Source organism: Periophthalmus magnuspinnatus, chromosome 7 (genome assembly GCF_009829125.3).
Source record: "Periophthalmus magnuspinnatus isolate fPerMag1 chromosome 7, fPerMag1.2.pri, whole genome shotgun sequence".
NCBI lineage: Eukaryota > Metazoa > Chordata > Actinopteri > Gobiiformes > Gobiidae > Periophthalmus > Periophthalmus magnuspinnatus.
This window is the reverse complement of record NC_047132.1, coordinates 9,341,118-9,365,791: the sequence shown is the minus strand read 5'-3', so window position 1 is coordinate 9,365,791 and position 24,674 is coordinate 9,341,118. Positions and strand designations below refer to the sequence as shown.

General features: G+C 39.1%; 1 protein-coding gene across 2 annotated transcripts in view; it reads left to right on the top strand.

Moving 5' to 3' along the window:
• The window catches only part of syt6a (synaptotagmin VIa), a 169,817-nt gene extending 151,662 nt beyond the window's left edge, over positions 1–18,155 (top strand). For both annotated transcript variants that reach the window (XM_055223118.1, XM_033969548.2), the window contains exons 6-8: positions 10,950–11,121; positions 13,217–13,367; positions 18,078–18,155. In XM_055223118.1, coding sequence (XP_055079093.1) covers positions 10,950–11,121; positions 13,217–13,367; positions 18,078–18,149 — 395 coding nt within the window. In that variant the 3' untranslated portion in view covers positions 18,150–18,155. The remainder of the gene's footprint in view (positions 1–10,949; positions 11,122–13,216; positions 13,368–18,077) is intronic.
• The last annotated feature ends 6,519 nt before the right edge of the window (positions 18,156–24,674 follow it).

Below are 24,674 nucleotides of genomic sequence, written 5' to 3'. Positions count from 1 at the left end.
TGCCGGCGTTGTCACTGGTTGTTCTTTCTGTTCCCTGTCCAGTGTTGAAAGGCCGCCTTTCTTCTCTTGGGATCCAGTTTTTAGGAGCTGGAGATGTGTCTGCTCCATTGTTCTTATAACAGGGTTTCTTGGCATACCTCCGTTCAGCATTGGGGTTGTTGACACCAGCCTCGTCTCTCATGTTAGGCCGGGAATATGACTGTGTCCTCACAATGCTTTCCTGGTTCTGGCTTTTAGGATTCTGCCCAGGCCTGCCCCTTTTGCTGGTGAAAGGATGACGCGCATTCCTGGGTCTTTGGTTAGATGAAGGTCCCCTGGGAGCTGGAGATGCCTGGGCTGGTTCAGTGTTCTCCAGCCTTTTCTTGTTGCGTCTCTTTTTTTGGACAGTCTCCCATCCCTCATCTTCGGCACAACTGCCCACATTTGGACCCATGTCCACAGCTTGTGAAGACTGGGTCGTGCTCTCCTGATGATTGTTTATTTCAGGTTGAAGAACCTGCACAGAATCTAGACTTGTCTGTAGGCCTTCACCCGTTGTTTCAGGACAATGGCCTAAAGCAGCCTCAACGAGCTGTTTAGACGTATGGTTCTCACTGATCACCATAACTCTAGATCTTTTCTGGTTGTTTCTTCTTCCCATTGTGTTAAGTTTGTTATTATCAATAATGTTGATACTAAGTTTTAAGTATCGGTAGTGTTCACCTAAAAGTATTAACAGTTGGAGACTTCTGCTTCTCTGTTTGCGTCTGTCCACAAGTGTGTCAGCTATTGAATGATCAAAACCTGCTGCTGTTCCACCCTTACAGAAAAATAACTCAAAGCAACATTCACACGTTGACTGTCATAAAGACGTTGCCATGACGACGTTGCCATGACGACGTTGCCATGACGACGTTGCCATGACGACCATAGAATTTTCTCTCATTTTGTTTCTTATCAATAAAAAGTGAAAATCAGTAATTCTGAGAAGGGTAACAATTATAAACTAATAAATAGTTATAAATTAAATAAAATTATTTATATACATACATACATACATACATACATACATACATACATACATACATACATACATACATACATACATACATACATACATACATACATACATACATACATACATACATACATACATACATACATACATACATACATAATTTTATTTAATTTTTTTACTGGACTGAAAAGTAAAGCAAACAAAATATAATCACAGGCTGCAAAATTCCAAGTGACTGCAAAAGACATTACGTTGCCAACAACAATTTATAGTGTATGGTTACTTCCAAAAATGTCATAGACCTGATCTAAAGGGACACTGACATACTAGAATGCAAATTAAATTAAGTGTAGTCTGTGAATACTGAAATAAGAGACAAAGATTTGCTTATTTTTATTTATTAATTTTTTTTATGAAGTGTGTGTGGGAGGTGTGTGTGTGTGTGAGAGGTATGTTTTTGACTACCCTAGAATTCTAGCATTAAATTCTAAAGCAGAGAAAAAAATACCAGTGAAATAATTACAATTGTGTTTTTGATTTCCCTAGAATTAAACATTAAATCCTAATGCTTTGAAAAAACACCGGTGGAATAATTACATTTTGCTATCTAACCACAACTATCTGTTAGACTATGTGGCTAGGGGTTTATATACATAGGCAAGGTGGGTGTTGTGTTTTGCCTAAAAGCACAACAAAAGCGTGCTCAGGTGGGAGCTGGGACCACCACCTTAGGACCCCTTGGAGGTCCTAGTTGTTGGCCTGGATTATGTTAAACCCAATCCAGTGACTAGGACCTCCAAGAGGTCCTAGTTGTTGGCTTGGGTTATGTTAAACCGACAGTATTATTGTTTGTTTTAGAGATCCTGGCCTCAGTCCTGTCATTTCTCTCCCCATGATCGGTGTCTCAGGGGTGCTCCTCTTCTTGGTGGTGAATGTAGACAACTCTTGGAAGTGACAACTCTTTTATAAAACACAAAAAGATTCATTTTTGTGGGGGAATTTTTTATTTTTATTTTTTGCTGGTATAGGCCAACTCTAATGGGAAATGAGTTTAGACAGGTTTGTGAAAGACCAGTGTAAGAAAACCCAACTGAACACACAACTGAACTATATTTCATTGCTGCATTGATGTTTATATTGTTCAACTGAGTCAACAGTAGAGTTTAATTTAGCTTTAATTAGCTGGTGATGGGGTCCTGGGGTGTATCTAGATGAGCTGCCCAAAGTAGATTTCATCGTCTTCGAGTTCATCAAAGCAACATTCCACTTCTGTCATGATGATGTTGCCATGACAACCATGGAGTTTTCTCTTGTTTAGTTTATTATCAATAAAAAGTGAAATGCAGTAATTCTGAGAAGGGTAACAATTGTAAACTTGGTGGATTTGTTTTCTTTTTCCTAATAAATATAGTTATAATAAAACATTGATTTATTTAAATGAAAACCTAAACAAAGTGTAATTGCTTTATCCTTGGTTACCTTGTATTGTTTTATGTGCTTTGTCCCTGATAAACAAACAAATAAAATAACATAGACTAACATATAGGACAGAATTTGGTCACTAAAATGTGACTTTGGATTAATTATACACACCTTTATACTCTGAAAAAAAGTATTCTGCAGTCACACCTGATGGAGAGTTATAAACTACAGTATTCTTGCAGGCCTACAACTGCCCACAACAGCATTTAATTACAAAGTTACATAAGGATAGACTTTGAGTTGGAACAGGAAGAGTAATACATAGTAGTACATAAAAAAAAAAAACTCCACAAAATTTTTATTTATTTATTTTATTTATTTTTTTATTTTTTTGGGGGGTGGGGGTGGGGGAGTGTGTGTGTGTGGGATTTATTGTTTGGGGAGAGGGTTAGTGGGGAGAGAGAGGAGATGGGAGGGGAGGGGGAGGGGAGAGGAGGGGGGCGTTTGAGCCTGGGGTGAATCTAGATGAGATGCCCGAAGTCGAGTACATCGTCATCAGATTCATCATCTGGCATATCAAACCAAAAGCGGTCTGTGGCCTTGCTTATACTTTTCTTTTTTTCTGTCAGCTTGGTTCCATTTTGCTGACCTCTTGCGGGTCTCATGGTGGCCACCTCTGGTTCGTCTGGTATTACAGCGTAGAACCGAACGCTTGGTTTAGTGTCTTCTGGCTCAGATGTTGAAGGTTTTACTGGTTCCTCCTCTGTGACCAAACTGGAGCTTGTGTTGAGGGCCTGGTGACGAATTAGGCAAGCTTGTAACCGCAAAGTTTCTTTCATTCTCCTGTTACGTTTTTTCTTTTTAGGAGTTTGTGTCTCTGCAGTGACATTTGTCCAACCTCCATCTTTGGCTGTGTTGTAAGCACCTTGTTCATTCTCAATCAGGCAGCTGGAAGGAAGCTCAGGCTCATTCTTTGGAGTTGGGACCTGGGTTGCTTGAGGTGTCTGAACACTGGGCGACTGATGATCGTCTTCTATGGAGGTCTTGTGGTACCCTTCCCTCCTCGGAAGACGCCTGGGTGGCCTCTGTTCTTTTGGTGGGTCAGAAGGATACACCTCAATAACCTCGGGCTTTGCTGCCGTTCTTGGAAGACGTCTTGGTGGTCTCTGTTCTTTAGGTGGTTCCGAAGGATACACCTCAATTGGCTGAGGGGGTTTCCACCAGTTTTTCTGAACATTTATAACCTCCTCTGGAGCCCTCCTCGGCGCATTTTCCTCCCATGTTTTTTCAACCCTCCTAAACCAGGCATTTTCTTTGGGTGGAGGAGCCGGCACAAACTCAGGCTTTTCTTTCTCCTGTGAATCTTGTGCTGTTTTGTTCTGTGCCTTGTTGGGTTTTGGTTCCTCCCTATCTGATCTGGTTTGATCACCTCTCTTATTATTTTTTCTCAATTTTTTCGGAGGTTGGGATGTCTGTCTGTTGGTTTTATGACTAGGTCTGCCGGCGTTGTCACTGGTTGTTCTTTCTGTTCCCTGTCCAGTGTTGAAAGGCCTTCTTTCTTCTCTTGGGATCCAGTTTTTAGGAGCTGGAGATGTGTCTGCTCCATTGTTCTTATAACAGGGTTTCTTGGCATACCTCCGTTCAGCATTGGGGTTGTTGACACCAGCCTCGTCTCTCATGTTAGGCCGGGAATATGACTGTGTCCTCACAATGCTTTCCTGGTTCTGGCTTTTAGGATTCTGCCCAGGCCTGCCCCTTTTGCTGGTGAAAGGATGACGCGCATTCCTGGGTCTTTGGTTAGATGAAGGTCCCCTGGGAGCTGGAGATGCCTGGGCTGGTTCAGTGTTCTCCAGCCTTTTCTTGTTGCGTCTCTTTTTTTGGACAGTCTCCCATCCCTCATCTTCGGCACAACTGCCCACATTTGGACCCATGTCCACAGCTTGTGAAGACTGGGTCGTGCTCTCCTGATGATTGTTTATTTCAGGTTGAAGAACCTGCACAGAATCTAGACTTGTCTGTAGGCCTTCACCCGTTGTTTCAGGACAATGGCCTAAAGCAGCCTCAACGAGCTGTTTAGACGTATGGTTCTCACTGATCACCATAACTCTAGATCTTTTCTGGTTGTTTCTTCTTCCCATTGTGTTAAGTTTGTTATTATCAATAATGTTGATACTAAGTTTTAAGTATCGGTAGTGTTCACCTAAAAGTATTAACAGTTGGAGACTTCTGCTTCTCTGTTTGCGTCTGTCCACAAGTGTGTCAGCTATTGAATGATCAAAACCTGCTGCTGTTCCACCCTTACAGAAAAATAACTCAAAGCAACATTCACACGTTGACTGTCATAAAGACGTTGCCATGACGACGTTGCCATGACGACGTTGCCATGACGACCATAGAATTTTCTCTCATTTTGTTTCTTATCAATAAAAAGTGAAAATCAGTAATTCTGAGAAGGGTAACAATTATAAACTAATAAATAGTTATAAATTAAATAAAATTATTTATATACATACATATATACATACATACATAATTTTATTTAATTTTTTTACTGGACTGAAAAGTAAAGCAAACAAAATATAATCACAGGCTGCAAAATTCCAAGTGACTGCAAAAGACATTACGTTGCCAACAACAATTTATAGTGTATGGTTACTTCCAAAAATGTCATAGACCTGATCTAAAGGGACACTGACATACTAGAATGCAAATTAAATTAAGTGTAGTCTGTGAATACTGAAATAAGAGACAAAGATTTGCTTATTTTTATTTATTAATTTTTTTTATGAAGTGTGTGTGGGAGGTGTGTGTGTGTGTGAGAGGTATGTTTTTGACTACCCTAGAATTCTAGCATTAAATTCTAAAGCAGAGAAAAAAATACCAGTGAAATAATTACAATTGTGTTTTTGATTTCCCTAGAATTAAACATTAAATCCTAATGCTTTGAAAAAACACCGGTGGAATAATTACATTTTGCTATCTAACCACAACTATCTGTTAGACTATGTGGCTAGGGGTTTATATACATAGGCAAGGTGGGTGTTGTGTTTTGCCTAAAAGCACAACAAAAGCGTGCTCAGGTGGGAGCTGGGACCACCACCTTAGGACCCCTTGGAGGTCCTAGTTGTTGGCCTGGATTATGTTAAACCCAATCCAGTGACTAGGACCTCCAAGAGGTCCTAGTTGTTGGCTTGGGTTATGTTAAACCGACAGTATTATTGTTTGTTTTAGAGATCCTGGCCTCAGTCCTGTCATTTCTCTCCCCATGATCGGTGTCTCAGGGGTGCTCCTCTTCTTGGTGGTGAATGTAGACAACTCTTGGAAGTGACAACTCTTTTATAAAACACAAAAAGATTCATTTTTGTGGGGGAATTTTTTATTTTTATTTTTTGCTGGTATAGGCCAACTCTAATGGGAAATGAGTTTAGACAGGTTTGTGAAAGACCAGTGTAAGAAAACCCAACTGAACACACAACTGAACTATATTTCATTGCTGCATTGATGTTTATATTGTTCAACTGAGTCAACAGTAGAGTTTAATTTAGCTTTAATTAGCTGGTGATGGGGTCCTGGGGTGTATCTAGATGAGCTGCCCAAAGTAGATTTCATCGTCTTCGAGTTCATCAAAGCAACATTCCACTTCTGTCATGATGATGTTGCCATGGCAACCATGGAGTTTTCTCTTGTTTAGTTTATTATCAATAAAAAGTGAAATGCAGTAATTCTGAGAAGGGTAACAATTGTAAACTTGGTGGATTTGTTTTCTTTTTCCTAATAAATATAGTTATAATAAAACATTGATTTATTTAAATGAAAACCTAAACAAAGTGTAATTGCTTTATCCTTGGTTACCTTGTATTGTTTTATGTGCTTTGTCCCTGATAAACAAACAAATAAAATAACATAGACTAACATAAAGGACAGAATTTGGTCACTAAAATGTGACTTTGGATTAATTATACACACCTTTATACTCTGAAAAAAAGTATTCTGCAGTCACACCTGATGGAGAGTTATAAACTACAGTATTCTTGCAGGCCTACAACTGCCCACAACAGCATTTAATTACAAAGTTACATAAGGATAGACTTTGAGTTGGAACAGGAAGAGTAATACATAGTAGTACATAAAAAAAAAAAAAACTCCACAAAATTTTTATTTATTTATTTTATTTATTTTTTTTATTTTTTTGGGGGGTGGGGGTGGGGGATTTATTGTTTGGGGAGAGGGTTAGTGGGGAGAGAGAGGAGATGGGAGGGGAGGGGGAGGGGAGAGGAGGGGGGCGTTTGAGCCTGGGGTGAATCTAGATGAGATGCCCGAAGTCGAGTACATCGTCATCAGATTCATCATCTGGCATATCAAACCAAAAGCGGTCTGTGGCCTTGCTTATACTTTTCTTTTTTTCTGTCAGCTTGGTTCCATTTTGCTGACCTCTTGCGGGTCTCATGGTGGCCACCTCTGGTTCGTCTGGTATTACAGCGTAGAACCGAACGCTTGGTTTAGTGTCTTCTGGCTCAGATGTTGAAGGTTTTACTGGTTCCTCCTCTGTGACCAAACTGGAGCTTGTGTTGAGGGCCTGGTGACGAATTAGGCAAGCTTGTAACCGCAAAGTTTCTTTCATTCTCCTGTTACGTTTTTTCTTTTTAGGAGTTTGTGTCTCTGCAGTGACATTTGTCCAACCTCCATCTTTGGCTGTGTTGTAAGCACCTTGTTCATTCTCAATCAGGCAGCTGGAAGGAAGCTCAGGCTCATTCTTTGGAGTTGGGACCTGGGTTGCTTGAGGTGTCTGAACACTGGGCGACTGATGATCGTCTTCTATGGAGGTCTTGTGGTACCCTTCCCTCCTCGGAAGACGCCTGGGTGGCCTCTGTTCTTTTGGTGGGTCAGAAGGATACACCTCAATAACCTCGGGCTTTGCTGCCGTTCTTGGAAGACGTCTTGGTGGTCTCTGTTCTTTAGGTGGTTCCGAAGGATACACCTCAATTGGCTGAGGGGGTTTCCACCAGTTTTTCTGAACATTTATAACCTCCTCTGGAGCCCTCCTCGGCGCATTTTCCTCCCATGTTTTTTCAACCCTCCTAAACCAGGCATTTTCTTTGGGTGGAGGAGCCGGCACAAACTCAGGCTTTTCTTTCTCCTGTGAATCTTGTGCTGTTTTGTTCTGTGCCTTGTTGGGTTTTGGTTCCTCCCTATCTGATCTGGTTTGATCACCTCTCTTATTATTTTTTCTCAATTTTTTCGGAGGTTGGGATGTCTGTCTGTTGGTTTTATGACTAGGTCTGCCGGCGTTGTCACTGGTTGTTCTTTCTGTTCCCTGTCCAGTGTTGAAAGGCCTTCTTTCTTCTCTTGGGATCCAGTTTTTAGGAGCTGGAGATGTGTCTGCTCCATTGTTCTTATAACAGGGTTTCTTGGCATACCTCCGTTCAGCATTGGGGTTGTTGACACCAGCCTCGTCTCTCATGTTAGGCCGGGAATATGACTGTGTCCTCACAATGCTTTCCTGGTTCTGGCTTTTAGGATTCTGCCCAGGCCTGCCCCTTTTGCTGGTGAAAGGATGACGCGCATTCCTGGGTCTTTGGTTAGATGAAGGTCCCCTGGGAGCTGGAGATGCCTGGGCTGGTTCAGTGTTCTCCAGCCTTTTCTTGTTGCGTCTCTTTTTTTGGACAGTCTCCCATCCCTCATCTTCGGCACAACTGCCCACATTTGGACCCATGTCCACAGCTTGTGAAGACTGGGTCGTGCTCTCCTGATGATTGTTTATTTCAGGTTGAAGAACCTGCACAGAATCTAGACTTGTCTGTAGGCCTTCACCCGTTGTTTCAGGACAATGGCCTAAAGCAGCCTCAACGAGCTGTTTAGACGTATGGTTCTCACTGATCACCATAACTCTAGATCTTTTCTGGTTGTTTCTTCTTCCCATTGTGTTAAGTTTGTTATTATCAATAATGTTGATACTAAGTTTTAAGTATCGGTAGTGTTCACCTAAAAGTATTAACAGTTGGAGACTTCTGCTTCTCTGTTTACGTCTGTCCACAAGTGTGTCAGCTATTGAATGATCAAAACCTGCTGCTGTTCCACCCTTACAGAAAAATAACTCAAAGCAACATTCACGCTTTGACTGTCATAAAGACGTTGTCATGACGACGTTGCCATGACGACGTTGCCTGACGACGTTGCCATGACGACCATAGAATTTTCTCTCATTTTGTTTCTTATCAATAAAAAGTGAAATTCAGTAATTCTGAGAAGGGTAACAATTATAAACTAATAAATAGTTATAAATTAAATAAAATTATATATATATATATATATATATATATATATATATATATATATATATATATATAAAATTTTATTTATTTTTTTTATTGGACTGAAAAGTAAAGCAAACAAAATATAATCACAGGCTGCAAAATTCCAAGTGACTACAAGACATTATGTTGCCAACAACAATTTATAGTGTATGGTTACTTCCAAAAATGTCATAGACCTGATCCAAAGGGACACTGACATACTAGAATGCAAATTAAATTAAGTGTAGTCTGTGAATACTGAAATAAGAGACAAAGATTTGCTTATTTTTATTTATTTATTTATTTTTATGAAGTGTGTGTGGGAGGTGTGTGTGTGAGAGAGGTATGTTTTTGACTACCCCAGTGAAATAATTACAATTGTGTTTTTGATTTCCCTAGAATTAAACATTAAATCATAATGCTTTGAAAAAATACCGGTGGAATAATTCCATTTTGCTATCTAACCACAACTATCTATTAGACTACTTTGCTAGGGGTTTATATACATAGGCAAGGTGGGTGTTGTATCTTGCCTAAAAGCACAACAAAAGCGTGCTCAGGTGGGAGCTGGGACCACCACCTTAGGACCCCTTGGAGGTCCTAGTTGTTGGCTTGGGTTATGTTAAACCGACAGTATTATTGTTTGTGAGCCTTTGTAAATGGATCCAGAATCTCTAAAACAAAGGTGAGCCTGTCTTTGAATTCTGGGTTCTCGATTATTGGTGGGTAGGATCGGATTGCTTGTTCTAAATCAAAACCTTGCAGTGGACCTAGGCTGTCGAGTGGCTCCAAACCTGTTTCTTTTTGGATCTCTTCTGGGGTCTTCAGTTGCCACTGGCCATCCTCCTCCTGGGTATAGAATTTCTTTGTAAATATGCCCTGGTTCAAAATGTCATTTGGAGGAAAACCCAGTGCATCAATAATGGTCATCTGGTTTTCATAAGGTGTGCCAAAGAAGGGGTGGACACCCAGGTACAGATGGACTAGAACACAGCCCAGAGACCACATGTCTATGGCTTCAGACAGAGGTAGACCAAGGCTAACCTCTGGAGCCTGGTAGGCACTGGGCTGCACCTGCATTCCCTGTTTCAGCTCTGATTTTAGGTAGGCTACACCAAAGTCAATCAGTTAGACTTTAAATGGGTAATGTTTTTGATTGACAAGCATCACGTTGTCAAGTTTGAGGTCTGTGTGCACTACCCCCAACTCTTTGAGACCTTCAAAAGCCACCAGAAGTTGCTGAGCGATTGGTCTTATCTCACTCAGATTTAAGGTAACCTGCCGTTGGGTCATCATGTCGTGTAGGCTCATGTCCAACATTTCGAAAGCCGGACAGTTTTCATTGTTGTATTGTCATGTATTGCTTTGAAGGTGGTAATTAGTATTTTGAAGTTAATTCTCTGTTTTATGGGGAGCCAGTGGAGTTGTTGTAGGGCGGGGGTGATGTGGTGGATAGTGGGGGTCCGTGTTATGACCCGGGCTTCGCCTACACTACGAGACGGTGTGTGGTGATGCTGCCAAAGACCATAAAGTGTTTACAAATTATTTTAATAATGTCTTTTTAGTTTTTAGATAAAAAAACAAAACAAAAAAACAAAACTATACATTATCAGAAAGCACTTGCAAATTCCTACGTCTTGGTGAACGTCTGTGCGAGCACTTCACTTCCCATCAATCCACGTACTGGCTAATATTATCATCACTTTGCTATACTAATAGGCCCTTTGCCAGCTTCTGGCGCTTAGGCCTAATAAACAAAGAACAGTCTGAATAAAAACTACGATTCAGTTGTTTCTGTTGAACAACATTCAGCACAAATCTTTATTAAAAAAACACTACATTTGAAGCTTTATTAGATCTCAGAATCTGAGCAAAATACTTTTACTTTGTACTCTTTCAGTACATTTTTAAATGGGTACTTTATAACCTTTACTAGATATTTTTATGTGATACTTTTACTCAGGTACCAAAACTGAGTACTTCTTCCACCACTGATTTAAAATTATGCCATTCTTTTCACTACAAAAAGTGAGTTCTAGATATGTTAAAATAACTTGACTAAATGATATCTTCAAGTAAAACCTCCTGTTAGAACAACTTTTACTGCACCTAACAAAAGAAAATTACATGCTCAAGTCAAGTATTCATAATTCACCTTATTTGAACTTATCTATACATAAATTGCTACATTGTTATGTTTTTTTTTTGATCGATGTGTTTCTTTGTCCACTGTTCAGATCCATATGTGAAGGTATCGCTCATTTGTGACGGACGGCGTTTGAAAAAGAAGAAGACGAGTATCAAGAAGAACACGCTGAACCCGACATACAACGAGGCCATAATCTTTGACATCCCCCCGGACAGTATGGACCACGTGAGCCTCCATATCTCTGTCATGGACTACGACCTGTGAGTAATACACAAACATGCAGAAAAACTCAAGCTGTCAAAAGTATCAAAAATAACATACTAATTGATAAAACGAAACTTCATACTCATTTGAGCAGGTATTGATACTAACAAAGTCTCATTCCCGGAACAGAAATGAACCCGAATAGTCTTAGAATAATCCTGTTTAGAACGAGCTGTTTCTGAACAAGTATAAGACACATAGACTAGTATACACCCATGGACCACTATGGAACCTACTGGATGGCAGAAGATTACACAGATATAACGCCACATGGTAATATACAAAAAAGCTGTGTGATTTAAATTGCTCCTAATACACTATTTTCTGATCTAAGTTATCAAAAACATACCTGGAGTTCTGTTTTGTTTCACTCCAATCATTTAATTAATTCATTTAATGCTGAAAATCACATTCTATTGTCTAAAGAAAGTGTTTTTTAATACATTGTGGTATCATAATCGTATTGAGTACAAAGAGTTTAAATATTTTGCATCGTGACAACACTGATAGAAATACTGCAAGGTGAAAAAAATACATAAGGCATTGGGGGCAAGACAAACAATTTTTTTCCCCATGTAGCTTAAATTAATATGTGTACAGGCCCTTTAATGTTCATGTATTTTTGCGCCAATTTTCAGTAAGATATACAAAATCCCTATTGTATTTATTTACTTACGTTGCCATTTCTAAACATAAAATGGCTAATTCTTCATTTAGAATCAATCTGGAATGAAACAAAACTCACAACCTCCTTCGTGCAGCCAAAAGGAGCCCATGTACCACAGTTTGAGAACCTCTACTGTAGTGATCACTGCTGCTGAGCTGATCCAAGGTTGTTTTTTACACCATTATATTTATAACACAGACGCCTCAGGCCAAAATCTATGTCATTGTCATAACGTCAATATACTTCAATAATGTTCTGAGCGTGTCCAGTCTAAGGGTTCGTTTGCAGCATCTTATTTTGTGGTTATGTCCCAGAATGCACTGAAAAAATCAAGTCGAGTGAAAATGGTTTGAATTCAGAATTTGCGGTTGAAAAATTGATAGATAATTAGGAATAATTTAGACATTTTTGTATTATTTTTGAACGATTGATTTGCCAGTTGATTAAAAACCTACACATTTAGTTTGACATTTTAGGATTATATTAAAACCAAATTGAAAATCTCATCATCTATAATTGGCAACAATACTACTCAGGTGCACACGTAAGTTTTCTATAAGCCTAGGAGATGTTATTGCTTCACCTGGAATGTTTCATAGTATGACATTAAAAGGTCCACATCACGCTATTTTCTGATCTATGTTATAATGTTGTTTCCTCATCACAAACAGACCTGGAGTTGTGTTTTGTTTCATTCACACGTTGGCTAAGTTCTTCTCTCAAACAGAAAACACTGGAATTGCCAATCTCTACTAAACAAAAAACAAACAGCATAAGGTAGCTATTACTTGAAAACTACCACTTCATGACATCACAGTGTAGAACAGATCATTTTGAGCTTTGGAGATGTAGACAGACTGTTTTTGAGGAGGTAACAACATTATAACATGACTTAAAGCTCAATTGTATATAATATAGTACCTTTAAACGTACCTATCTTGCTTTTTACAGCTCAGAAATCCCTTAAAAACATTCATTCTTACTCTCAGTAAGACCCCACCTCTCCACAGATATGGCTTGTAACTTACCCTGCCGACCAGCTTGTCTCCATGGATGTATATAATGCCATATTGTGGGGCACACATTCCCAGCAAAGCAATAAGACTTGGATGGATCAAGACTATTTGACTTAATATAACCCTTTAAAATGTCACACACTGTCATTCAGTTATTTTTCAAAACGTATGATTAATTACCAGTGTGTTTCTCTAATTCAGAGTTGCCTTGAAATCAATATATTAATAACAGGTTTAGCCGCTGGTCAAAATCAATGTGTTGTGATTGAAACATGTTAGATTGATGTTTCTCTGGACAGACCATCTTCATGCACTTGTCTCTTTGGATTACAGCTCCACTCCTGATTTGGCCTGTCATGTGATCTTAGTCCAGTCTGAGTGATGTGTAATGCCCCCTCTGTCCTCTAGGGTAGGTCATAACGAGATCATTGGCGTGATGAGGGTCGGCTGCCACGCGGAAGGACTGGGACGCGACCATTGGAACGAGATGCTAGCGTACCCGCGCAAGCCCATCGCTCACTGGCACCCCCTGCTGGAGTCCAAGAAGTCGGAGAAGGAGGTGAGGTCATGTTATTCCAGGCATGGTTTAGATTCAGGATTAGCTGGTAATGCTTTCTTAGATTGAGTTAACAATATGCAATTTCCAGGCAGACAATTTGAAATGGTATTGTTCAGAATATAAAATAGCAGTAGATAATCCCCATGAATCACCGGGGCTCATTGCAGGCAAATTAAAAATGCAAAAAACTACACAGAGAGTTAGATGTTTGATACGAGGAAAAAATAATAACATACCTGTGGTGGTGGGAGGAGTACTCAATATTGTTATTTAAGTAAAAGTATCACGTGAAAAAATCTACTTAAGTAAGAGTACGCCTTTAAAAATGTGCGTAAAGACAAAAAGTAAAAGTATTTCGTGCAGGTTTTGAGATCCAGTAAAGCTTCAAATGTAGTGAATTTGATAAAGATTTGTGCTGAATTTTGTTTAACAGAAATAATTGAATCTGGCTGAATGTTGAAAGCAATTATTGATGTTTTATTATTTTACTCATAAACCTTGTGTTGAATACCGCATGTCTTAAACATTGAGATGAATTTGTTTCTCAGTAAGAATGCTACTCATGCTTATTTTAAGATATCTCCACTGGCCTGTTACTGCCGTTACATGATACTGGTATTCATCTCCTGTAACAAGAGGCCTTTGCAATCCATCTTTTCAGTGACTGCGAGCATTCTTTTCAGTGGCATATTCTACCCTCTGGTAATTAACGGTCTACCCATTTATGACCTTGTACGCACAGTGTGTAAAGTTAGTTTAACGTCTTATAGGATCAGCCTTCTGTAGTACCTTTCTCAGGGTATCGGTACTGGAAAGGCTTCTTTTTGATTTAACGCATGTGTTTGCTGTCTGTACCTTCACTCATCTGATCAGATAAAATTTCTTGGTCTGCATTCACTTCCTTCACAATTACAAATGTGTTAAAACTAAACCCCTCAGACTTTTCAGCAGGTCTTGAACAATAATAAAAAATGCTTTTAGTTTTCAGTTCTGTTCAAAACGGATACCTGCACTCAAATGTAGTGAAGTAAAAAGTATCCACTTCAAAATCTACTTAAGGAAAGTACAGTGTCGTAACTTCCGGAGGTTCAAAGATACAGACTCGGGGTAAAAGTTTGACAGAGTTTATTGCAAACAAGGAAATTTGAATGTTGGTTGACGGAGGAGATAGTAGAGAACTGGGTCGTCTGACGTCTTCAACCGGTTGTAGGATGCTGGGTTGGAGGGGGAGGTGTTCGTACCGGTTGTGGAAAGCTGGGTCGGAGGCGGAGGTGCAGGGTAGTTCCAAGGAGCGGGATCTGGTGAAAAAATTAGAAAAAAACAACTGAGTACTGTGACCATAATCACGAAAATTAGACTGAGCCAAGCGGAACTGTACCATGGAGGATACACGGACGATCTAGCGGAGTGTGTAGGATCCTCAGTCCCTTTGTACTCCCAAGGTGGAGTCTTGATTGCTCATGGGCTATTTAGGTCACAACATACTGTAATAAAAAAATAAAAAAAACTAACTAAAGAATAAAAATAAATGTAATTGTGAGAATCGTTATAGGCAAAAATAAGTCATTTCAGTTCAATCTATACTCTAAAGTAAAAGTACATGTAAGGTGCTTGTTTGTGAGCCAATACCATTACTTTTTCATTCAGTAGTTTTAAGATGTATTATTTCCTAGGACCTGTACGTACCTTGGAAGTTGAGTTTGTTTATAGTCTGGTTTGAGGCTTTAGGATTGAAAAGTGTAACTCAGATTTAGTCTCCTCTCAATCCTTTCATTCTTATTTATGTTGAGTTTATTAATTGGCAAATATCAGTACTTCTACTCGACGAAAATATTAGCTTAGTCGTAGAATAATAGAAATAATAAAAGAAAAATGTAAATCTGTCTGGACTGGACAATAAGTTGCTGGAGTAATGATGTTTCGCTGCTCATTCTTCAGTTCTGGGGAATAATAATAAAAGTAATAATGATAAAATAAAAAATGGGAAAGGAGGAAAGGAAGGAAAAAGGGTGGAGAGATAAAAAGAAGAAAAAACTAAACAGAGGAAATGACTGAAATGAAGATAAGATTGCGGTTTCTCTCTCCCCATTCACTCTTTCCCATTAGTTCTTACTGAATTGCACCAATATAGTGTAGAAAGAGGTCCCGCGGAACCTTAATTACAGAATGTACTTTCTCTAAATGGAGAGACTTTGCTATTTCTTGTGGCCAACTATCGTGCATTGGAGGTGTTTTAAGTTTCCATTTATGTAGAATTAGGCTTCTGTCTAGCCGTGTGGTAAAGACAATGACACGTTTAGACATTGCAGACACGTATGAGGCTATGGACAGGCCGAATGCAGCTGTCAGGGGCTAGTATTTACAGGGAGTTGGAGGACCTTAGATAGAGTTGTAAAGATGTTAGACCATTAAGCGTCGGACATGTCCAATACATGTGTATATGATCCCCTGTCAGAGATTATACTTGTAAAATCATGTTCTGTAACGGTCGGATTAATGGTTGGATCTGAGCTAAAGGATTTTTTTTTTTTTTATTATGGCCAATAAAATAAAACAGGAAACAATACGATAATAATAATAAACATGAAAACAAGGCACAAATATCTGAAGCATAAAACAACAAAGGTCACAAAACCCTCACCCCGCCCCAAATTAAATAGATAAATCAATAATAGCGGTCGTACAGCATCGCCAATGTACTGCTTCAGGTTGGCGGTTGAGACGGTTGTGGCGGTCGGCGGTGGTTGTGGCGGTTTGAGCAGTTGAGGCGTTGGGGTGGTTGAAGCGGTTGGGCAGTTGTCGGTGGTAGGGGCGATTGAGGCAGTTGAGGTGGTTGAGCAGTTGGGGCAGTTGGAGCGTTTGGGTCGGTTGACACGGTTGGGGCAGTTGAGGCTTTGGGGCGATTGAGGTGGTTGGGGAGGTTGACGCGGTTGACACGGTTGAGGCAGTTGGATTGGTTGAGATGGTTGGCTCAGTTGGCACAGCTGAGGTGGTTGGGGCAATTGTAAATTTTCCATTTCACTGTATTTAGTACACAACAATTCGAAGGAGGACAAAGCGTTTCCTTCATATAGATCTTTTAATGTGCAGAGGTCGTCTTCTGACCACTTCACAATGCTGGGACAGAGCCAGGTTGAAATACATGGTTATTTAAAATAGGTCTGAAGAGAGGCTTTGCTTTAGTCAAAATCATTTCTGAACTGTTTCCAAGTTTTAATTGTATGTGTGACTACTGGATTGTTTGAAGTGTTACACAGTTTGATTGATGATACCTGGGCTCAGACCACAGGATGCAGAGAACAGGAGGATGATGCTGTGTCAGCTTGAAGCCAGAGTAAGCTGGGGTCAGCAAATGTAAAGCTTGTCCAGTGCTGACATTTGATTCCCGTAATAATGACAAAAATTAGGAAGTACCAGAACTTCATTGATTTTGGAAACTTCAGTACTGCTCTTCTGGCACGAGGTGGTTTATGGACCCATATAAATCTGTGTATATGTTTCAAAGAAAGATTTTGTAGCATAAATTGGTACATATTGGAACAATTATAGAAACTTTGGGAGGAGTGTCACTTTGATTAAGTTGTCACGTCCTGCAATTGAAAGCGGCGGTGTATTCCATCTGGCAAGGTCTGCTTTACATCTATCCATTAGAGTTTCAAAGTTTTTTGCAAATAATATGCTGTTCATAATAAAAACTGAATATTTAAAACCTCCCTCAGCTGTTTTAAAGGGGAGCGGATTTTTAGAAAGATTTTTGGCCATGTTGTTGGTATTTTACCGAACTGGTTGAACATTGATAAGGTAGAGGGAATGGAGCCTTAGGTTTGTAGACATATGAAGGAGGTCATCTGTACAGTCAAAGTTTGTGGATCTGACCATAACGCTGATGCCACATCCTCTTGGCTTTGGAGCCAGATTGCTCATTTCAATTACTAAACTGAACAAAAGTGGTGAGTGAGGGCGCCCTTGTTGTGCCCAGCATTGAAGAGAAAATTGTAGGGAATGGATGTTGTTTTTGGAGGCAGAAACAGTGGGAGAGGCATATAAAAGTGTAACCCAAACAAACAATTTTTTTCCTAATATGAGATACAGCCATTTCCATTCTGCCCCGTCAAATGCTTTTTCAGCCTCAAGCGTAATAATAACTTCAGGGATGTTCGGGATGGACTGGAAATGATATTAAGAATAAGTCTTGTGTTAAAAAATGAAAGTCGCCCAGAAACAAACCCTGTTTGGTCTCATGTGATTATTGTAGTAATGATGTTTGGTTTGGGGGTAATTTGCCGTTTTTAAGGACTCATTATACATTTTGACTAACACTGGGGTCAGCAAGATAGAATAGGCTTTGTAAACTTGTAAAGTCGTCAGACCCGGCAACTTTCCATTTTCCATTTACTGCAATGTCTGATTTACTTCATGTGCAGAGTTTGGATTTCCAATTTTATTTTTCATGGCTTTGTCAAATTGAGGAAAACTCATTAGAGAATTAAACTGAGGCTACACATTCAGAGTTATATAGTTCCATATAGTAATTAATTCATGTTTCATTTATTGAAGAGGGACCAGGATTCTATCTTCTGTACCATATTTAATATTTGAAATAAATGAAATGCCCAATAAATCAAACAATACTGACATTTCTGTACCCCATTCCTCAAAATGACGATACATATGTTTTGATTTGTTTTTCTGCTTTGTTATTTTTTACAGTGGAAGGCGCGTACGGCCAGTTTCGACAGCCAGGGATCATGCCCCTCGCCCCGACCCCCTGCCAGCCCTTGAGCAGAGCCACCTGTGACCCATCAGACCAGTGGGGGGGCGCTCTACCTCCTGCAGATCCTCTTCCTCTCTGTGTGATTAAAGAGACGCACAAACCCTAATGTGTCTCTTCCTCCTCCTCTTCCTCCCTCCGCAGCACTTCCAAATGAATCGCTAGGACCACGCCAGTCCACCTGTCTGTCCATGGAAGTCTGTGTGGCGTTACGTAGCGCTCCTAGAATGTGTTGTTTAAGTCATTTTGATCCTGGAAGTTAGGAAGCGAAATTGAAAAAAAAAAAAGGTTTGTGACAACAGAGCATTGCCGCTTTCAGATGGCAACAACTTGGAAGTTTCTGAAAAAGTTTGGGAGCTTTTAAGAAAACATTTAAAGGTGTATGGCATTCCAGAAAACTGAATGGCTGGATATTTGGAGTCTCGAGACATGCTACATAGAGCTGGGAAGGTGCAAAATTTGTATCCACGAGGGAAAACTTCAAAATGTTGAACTCTTTTGAGCTGAGCAGACTTTAAATTGAAGAACTCAGCTGGATGCCGCAGCAGGTGAAGCCTTGTTAGGGGAAACAAGGACACATCGATGTTATAGAAAAAATGTTCTAATTTGAATATAGAGCAAACTGAAAAGCTCTCATTCAATCTAACAGTGCTGTATTGACAAAAAAAATTAGTTAAAGGTGCATTGTGTAACTTTTCCAGTAGAGGTCTGTCCCCAAGGAGATGTTTTTCCCTCCACACTGTATCTACCTTGCGTACATTCAATTACAAATGTTTATATTGCTAAAATTTACCTTGAAAAATATGGATTCTTACTGTGAGCAGGGTCGCCTCTCCACAGATCTGACCTATAACTCGGTCAGGTTGCAGTACCTGTTTGTTGCCATGGAGATAGACAGATTTAATACTATTCCCTGCAACAAAATTGACATAATTCAATTTTCGTTTGCTATAGACACTACTTGGACAATTGAGGGATTACGCAAACATACTGTGGAATATTTCAGTTTTAACATCTCCATGAACGGAAGAAAATCCCCCTCCTCCAAAAAAGTTACGCATTGCAGCTTTAATTGTAGCATTTTTATTAGATGTAAAAAGTCATGCGTTTGTGTCGGTGTTACGTTTTTTGCAGCTCTGCTTGTAGAGTCACTCAAGCTGTTATGTACCGTCTTGCATATTTGTAGGAACATTTTAAAATATTCAATTTTGTTTTTGTTTTTTCCAGCAGCCGAGATGAAAAGCACACGAAGGACATTGTTGTTATTCAAGGAGCAAATGAGCTGCTTTGTTTTTTATTTGTGATGATCTTGTAGCATTTTTCTCTGATCCATCATAACATGTGAAGATATGTACGTGAAAAGGAAACTGTTGTTATTACATTGCAAAAAATGTGTTTGGTAATTAGCTAAAATGACTTGAGAATGCTAATTTTAATTGAGTAACTCATTAGCGAAGACTATTGGATTTCTTGGTGATTTCCATTTATTTATTTATTTACAATTTTAAGGCAACATTTAATTCCAGCAGACAAAGAAAATAGCTTGAAATGAGAAATGTATTGTCTATATTAACCCTAAAAAATTTAAAAAATCTCATATTAAACATTAAATAAATCTATTAGTTGTAAATTCTATCCATGGGTTTCAGAATGAGACAGTTACCATAGCAACAATTTTTCAAAATGGCGGAAGATGAACCCCGTGACTGAATGAGTGAATTCAAGTCATTTTAACTAATTCTTTGAGCTATTGTTTTTGCAGTGATCGATGTGAAAATGTAATGTTTAACCCATTGTCTCAAAGATCAGATTTTATAATAGTTGATTGACTTTTCGTACAGTGCGCACACTCCATATGCCCCTCCCTCCTTCAGTCTAGTGTTTGTGTATAATTTGTGTATGGGTGGCCATTTTGAATCTATATACTTTGTGGTATAGGCACAAGATAAGTAAAAGTAATATATTAATTTAAGACTATAACCGTATGTTTTAATCAACTACACAATCCCCAACTTAAACAAAAGACTTTTATTCAATGTTGAAATGTAAACATTATCTGATTAGTTTTGATTTCCATCCCTCGTCTCTTGTCTAGAAGCCATAACATCTTAATTAATTCCCCAAAGTGCTGCGGGCTATTAATTTTGATTATCTCCAGTTTACACAGAGGTATGTATCTGCTATTGATTTTAATTGGCTGGTTAATCGCATCCAGTTTCACCATACGCTGCACCTGTCTGTTTAGTTTGCTGTCAACAACACAAATTACAAGTTATCACTCTATGAAAATACAAATAGAAAAACATTACCTGCTGTTAGCGAATGGGCATAACACATTTGACATTTGCGGATACAAACTTTGTCTAAAAACGTATTTATTTCTGTCATATGGAGAAATATGTTTTTACAGTAGCTCAGTTGGTAGAGCTGCCGTTGTGTCCTTGGGCAAGACACTTAACCGACCTCGTCCCCAGTGTCTGTGTACACTGGTGTATGAATGTGTGTGTGAATGGGTGAGTGGTTTCTTGATGTAAAGCGCTTTGAGTCCGTTGAAGTCGGAAAAGCGATGCATAAAAATGTGACCATGCGCAATTCCCATGTTGGAATAGCTAATATGCTAACGTTGACATCACATTAATTTACACACAATTCATTATTAAAAAGCATTAGGATGACTAGTTAGGCTAATTATCAGGCTATATCATAATATGTGGTCTAGAGGACACTTTTGGGTAGTTTGGTTAAAAGCCATTCTAAAATTTAAAAGCACAACTTGTTCCAACATTCAGGCAAGGAAAATTTAAGCCACAAATTTATGATCAGATCAGGGCATTCACAGATTATACCTGCTTTGTGAGTTTACACTTTGAAATAACTATATATAATTATCACAATAAAGCATGAATAAAGACTTAATTCACTATGAACAAAGGATTCAGGCTCAGAAACAACTTAATTAAAGGCACGGTGTCCAATTTTTCCCATGCATTTGAACAAAATATGCCTTGCCTCAGTACAGATATATAGCATAAGCAGCACTTGAGATCAAAATATGTCAAAGTTGTGTTCTCTGCATTTAATTTGTAAGTGCACGTTAGCATGCTAGTTGTTGTTAGTGTTACTGTGAAAAGTGCTTATAAATTCATTGCGGTGAGTAATTAGGATGCTCTTAATGCGTAAAGTAAGTGAGGAATAACTTTGGACTACTGCAAACTTTTTAAATTAACTAGTTCTGCTTTTCTCAGTTTTCTAAAACAGTAAAATTCCTTGTTCCCTCTTGTTCATTCTGACTTAAGTCTTTCTTCATGCTTTATTAATGCCAGGTAAGACATAGTTATTACACGTGTAACTGCTTCGAGTGCTGTTTATTGAATAATCAGATTTTGTCCATAAAAGCAGCCAACTGTAGTCCTTTAAACATGATTTATTAGACACGTTTTGGCACCGGTCTGGACATTTCAAACCTCCTCCAACAGAACAGGACGAGCATCTGGACAAATACTAAAGGGTCTTAAATGTGTTGTATTTCATCATCTGTGAAAATGTCATTGAAGCCTGTGGGATGCATGGAGCAGACACGCTAGCTAGCATCTGTTTCAGACATTTGTTTTGGTACGATTGCACCAGTGAATGCTTGTACATGTGGGGGGAGATGACGTATCTGACTAACCACAAGCCTTTTTTTCTGCTGTACAAATACATTTTAGTAGTAGAAGCACGTTTTAATTTAGTAGATAGGAGATTAACAGCTAGAGCAAGCAACAAGAGAGCAAGGAAACACACAGCAGAAAAATAATAACCATGAGTTTAAAGCAGACCTATTCTGCAAAATCTAATTTCCAGAGCTTTTATCCATGTTATACTTGTTTCCCCTTCTCATTCACCATCTCAAAGTTGTATTTGGAGTGATTCATGCATGTTTCAGCGATGTTTAATCACTTATTTTCAAAACGCCATATTGCCGATCAATCCCCGTTCTTCCCGCCACCGGTACTTCATTCTCCAATTTTGTTTTCTTAATCGATGATACATGTAGGATTTGGCATCGTCATGTTGATCTGCAGCCATCCATAGGAGCAACTGACGGCTCCACGGCTCTTTGCTGTGATGACATTTACGGTGACGTCGGCTACCATCGGGAACCGCAGTTTTCTAATGCAGATGACAGCGGCGTTAACCGAAACTCTGAGTCAGTCACCATGGTAACGACGGTTAATCACTACCAAACTACTACAAGCTGCTATAATTTGAAATGTACGTGGATTTCTTCATAAAATGTCTGTGATTGGTTCGGCCTAAAGAAGAACTTGCTCTGAATGAAGTATGAGGCTTTACATACCCGTGTGTTGTGTGTGTGTGCGGTGGTTGTTTTGGGGAGGGGAGGTGTGCGTTGAATGCGGAGCGCCAGGTCAATCTCCGCACAGCAGTGGCATTTGTCTAATTGGCACTTTGTTTCCGTGCGAATGAGTCAGTGCATTATACTGTGGGTTTGACGTAATCCATCAAAGCATCGGATCGAACGTGTAAAAATAGGCTCATTTACACTGACGCTTCCTCCAGAATAAAACCATTACTCACACAGGTTTAAATGCTCAGTATAACACAGTAAATCAAAATGCATTCATTTTATATTGAACATTTACAAGTTGTTTTACAGTTTTATTTATTCACTTCCCACATGAATGCATTGAAACGTGGTGATAAGCTACTTCTTAGGTACTAAGTGTCTGGCTAGTGGTGTCCAAATGTCCAGTCAGTGAGAAAATAGTGCACTCAAAATGTATCCACAGTGACCACAATGCATTGCAGGAGTCAGACAAACAACATTGGACAGAGGCAAGTCTTTAAATGGACATAAAAGCAGAGAGAAGTGTTGTTTTAATCCACTTAATTCTTGATAATGATTAAAACACTTTTAAATAAACTGCTTCTGTGTAAAGTTGTTAGCATTAGCTGCAGACCTTAGCTCAAGCTGTTAAAAGACCGATAATTTCCACATCTCAGACAAAAAGCTGAGTTCCGTCCGTTTACATGAAATTAGATCCAGCTTGACAAAAACACGTAAGGTTATTATTAGTTCCGGTCAAATTTGAATCATTATTTATGACAGAGATCAAGTTTTATCAGAAACTTTAGACTTTTGTTCACTCACTGACCTGGAAGTAGTGAGCTGTGATTAAGGTGCTACAGAGTCCACAAAAGAACATGGAGCTATGTGGTGAGAAGGTTTTGGTCATTGAGATGTGTTTTGCATCACGTAACTTTTCGGAGGATCCATCACCCGCTTGTCTCCATGGAAACGTTCTTGCACAATACGCCATTAAACTCCCATTCATTTCATTACGGGTGTTTTTACTGCTCAAAAATACCTTGAGCGACTTGGTGCTGTCACCTTCACGCCTCCATGGAGATACGTACACTTTATGCCCTACTGTGGAACATTTTAGACAAAGCTAAAACAAGACCAAAATAGTTACATTGCTCAAATTAACCGGTCGATTTGTCAGGATAATGTCGCTAACAGCAGCGCTAACCCTTATTCAATGTTGTGTCCACTTCCCACTGTTTCCCTGACGACACTGGCTTAATCCAAGCGTTCTGTGTAACGTGAACTATGACATCTGCTCAATTTAAGACATTCTGAAAAATATTGTTGTAGCTTTTGTTTGCTGATTACTTTTCAATATGTGCTTGAATTTGTGTTGTTTTCTATGTACAAAACACCTGTTGGATCAATCACCTCGTAACTTTGCCCGATATTGTACTGTCCCGTTTCCCTTCCAGCTGTAATGATATAGCACTGACTTTACTATTTTCTATGGGACATTTTGTATTTGTAGTCTGTAGAATTGAGAAAATGGTCTGGTGACTGACAGTTTTCATCTAGATTATAATGCAATTTAACGAGCTCATTATGATTTAAGTAGCATAGAACTAAGTGAAGAAAAACAAGCATACGGACTAGATCTTTTAGGTTGTGTTTCCTTCCATGGGATGTGATGTGTTTTGTGACATCATTTTGTTTTTGGATTAAACGATTTATGCAAAAGTGGCTCTGCTTTTTCTTTTTTCTACCCTAAATGACTTCAGCAGGAAAAGAAAGAAGAAAATTAGTTTACTTGGCAATTGCAGACAGAACTTTTGATGCGTATTTAATGTGGGCAACTATCGTGGCTTCATTGCAATTCCAAAGTTTCAAAGTTTTCCATTGTCAATTTAAGTTGGACTGTGTAACTGTATAAAGACGTGGACTAAGGGAGTGTGACCACGAGTATCATAGCAACCAAAGAGCCAATCTGAAGTCTGCCTTTCCCTCTGGCACTGCTGGTTTACAACGCTGTCAATCAAACCTGTTGCTAACGCTAGGAAAGAAGGCACTTAATTTGTCTGTTATTAATGTTCATATTTTGATTTATGGACAAAAAAATGAAATTAAAAACACCAGGATCATGTAGCACGGATTAACGAGTCTGACAGCAGCAGTTAGGGAGAGAGGGGTGACAGTTTTTCAATAGAAAGTGAATTGGAGCCAGAAT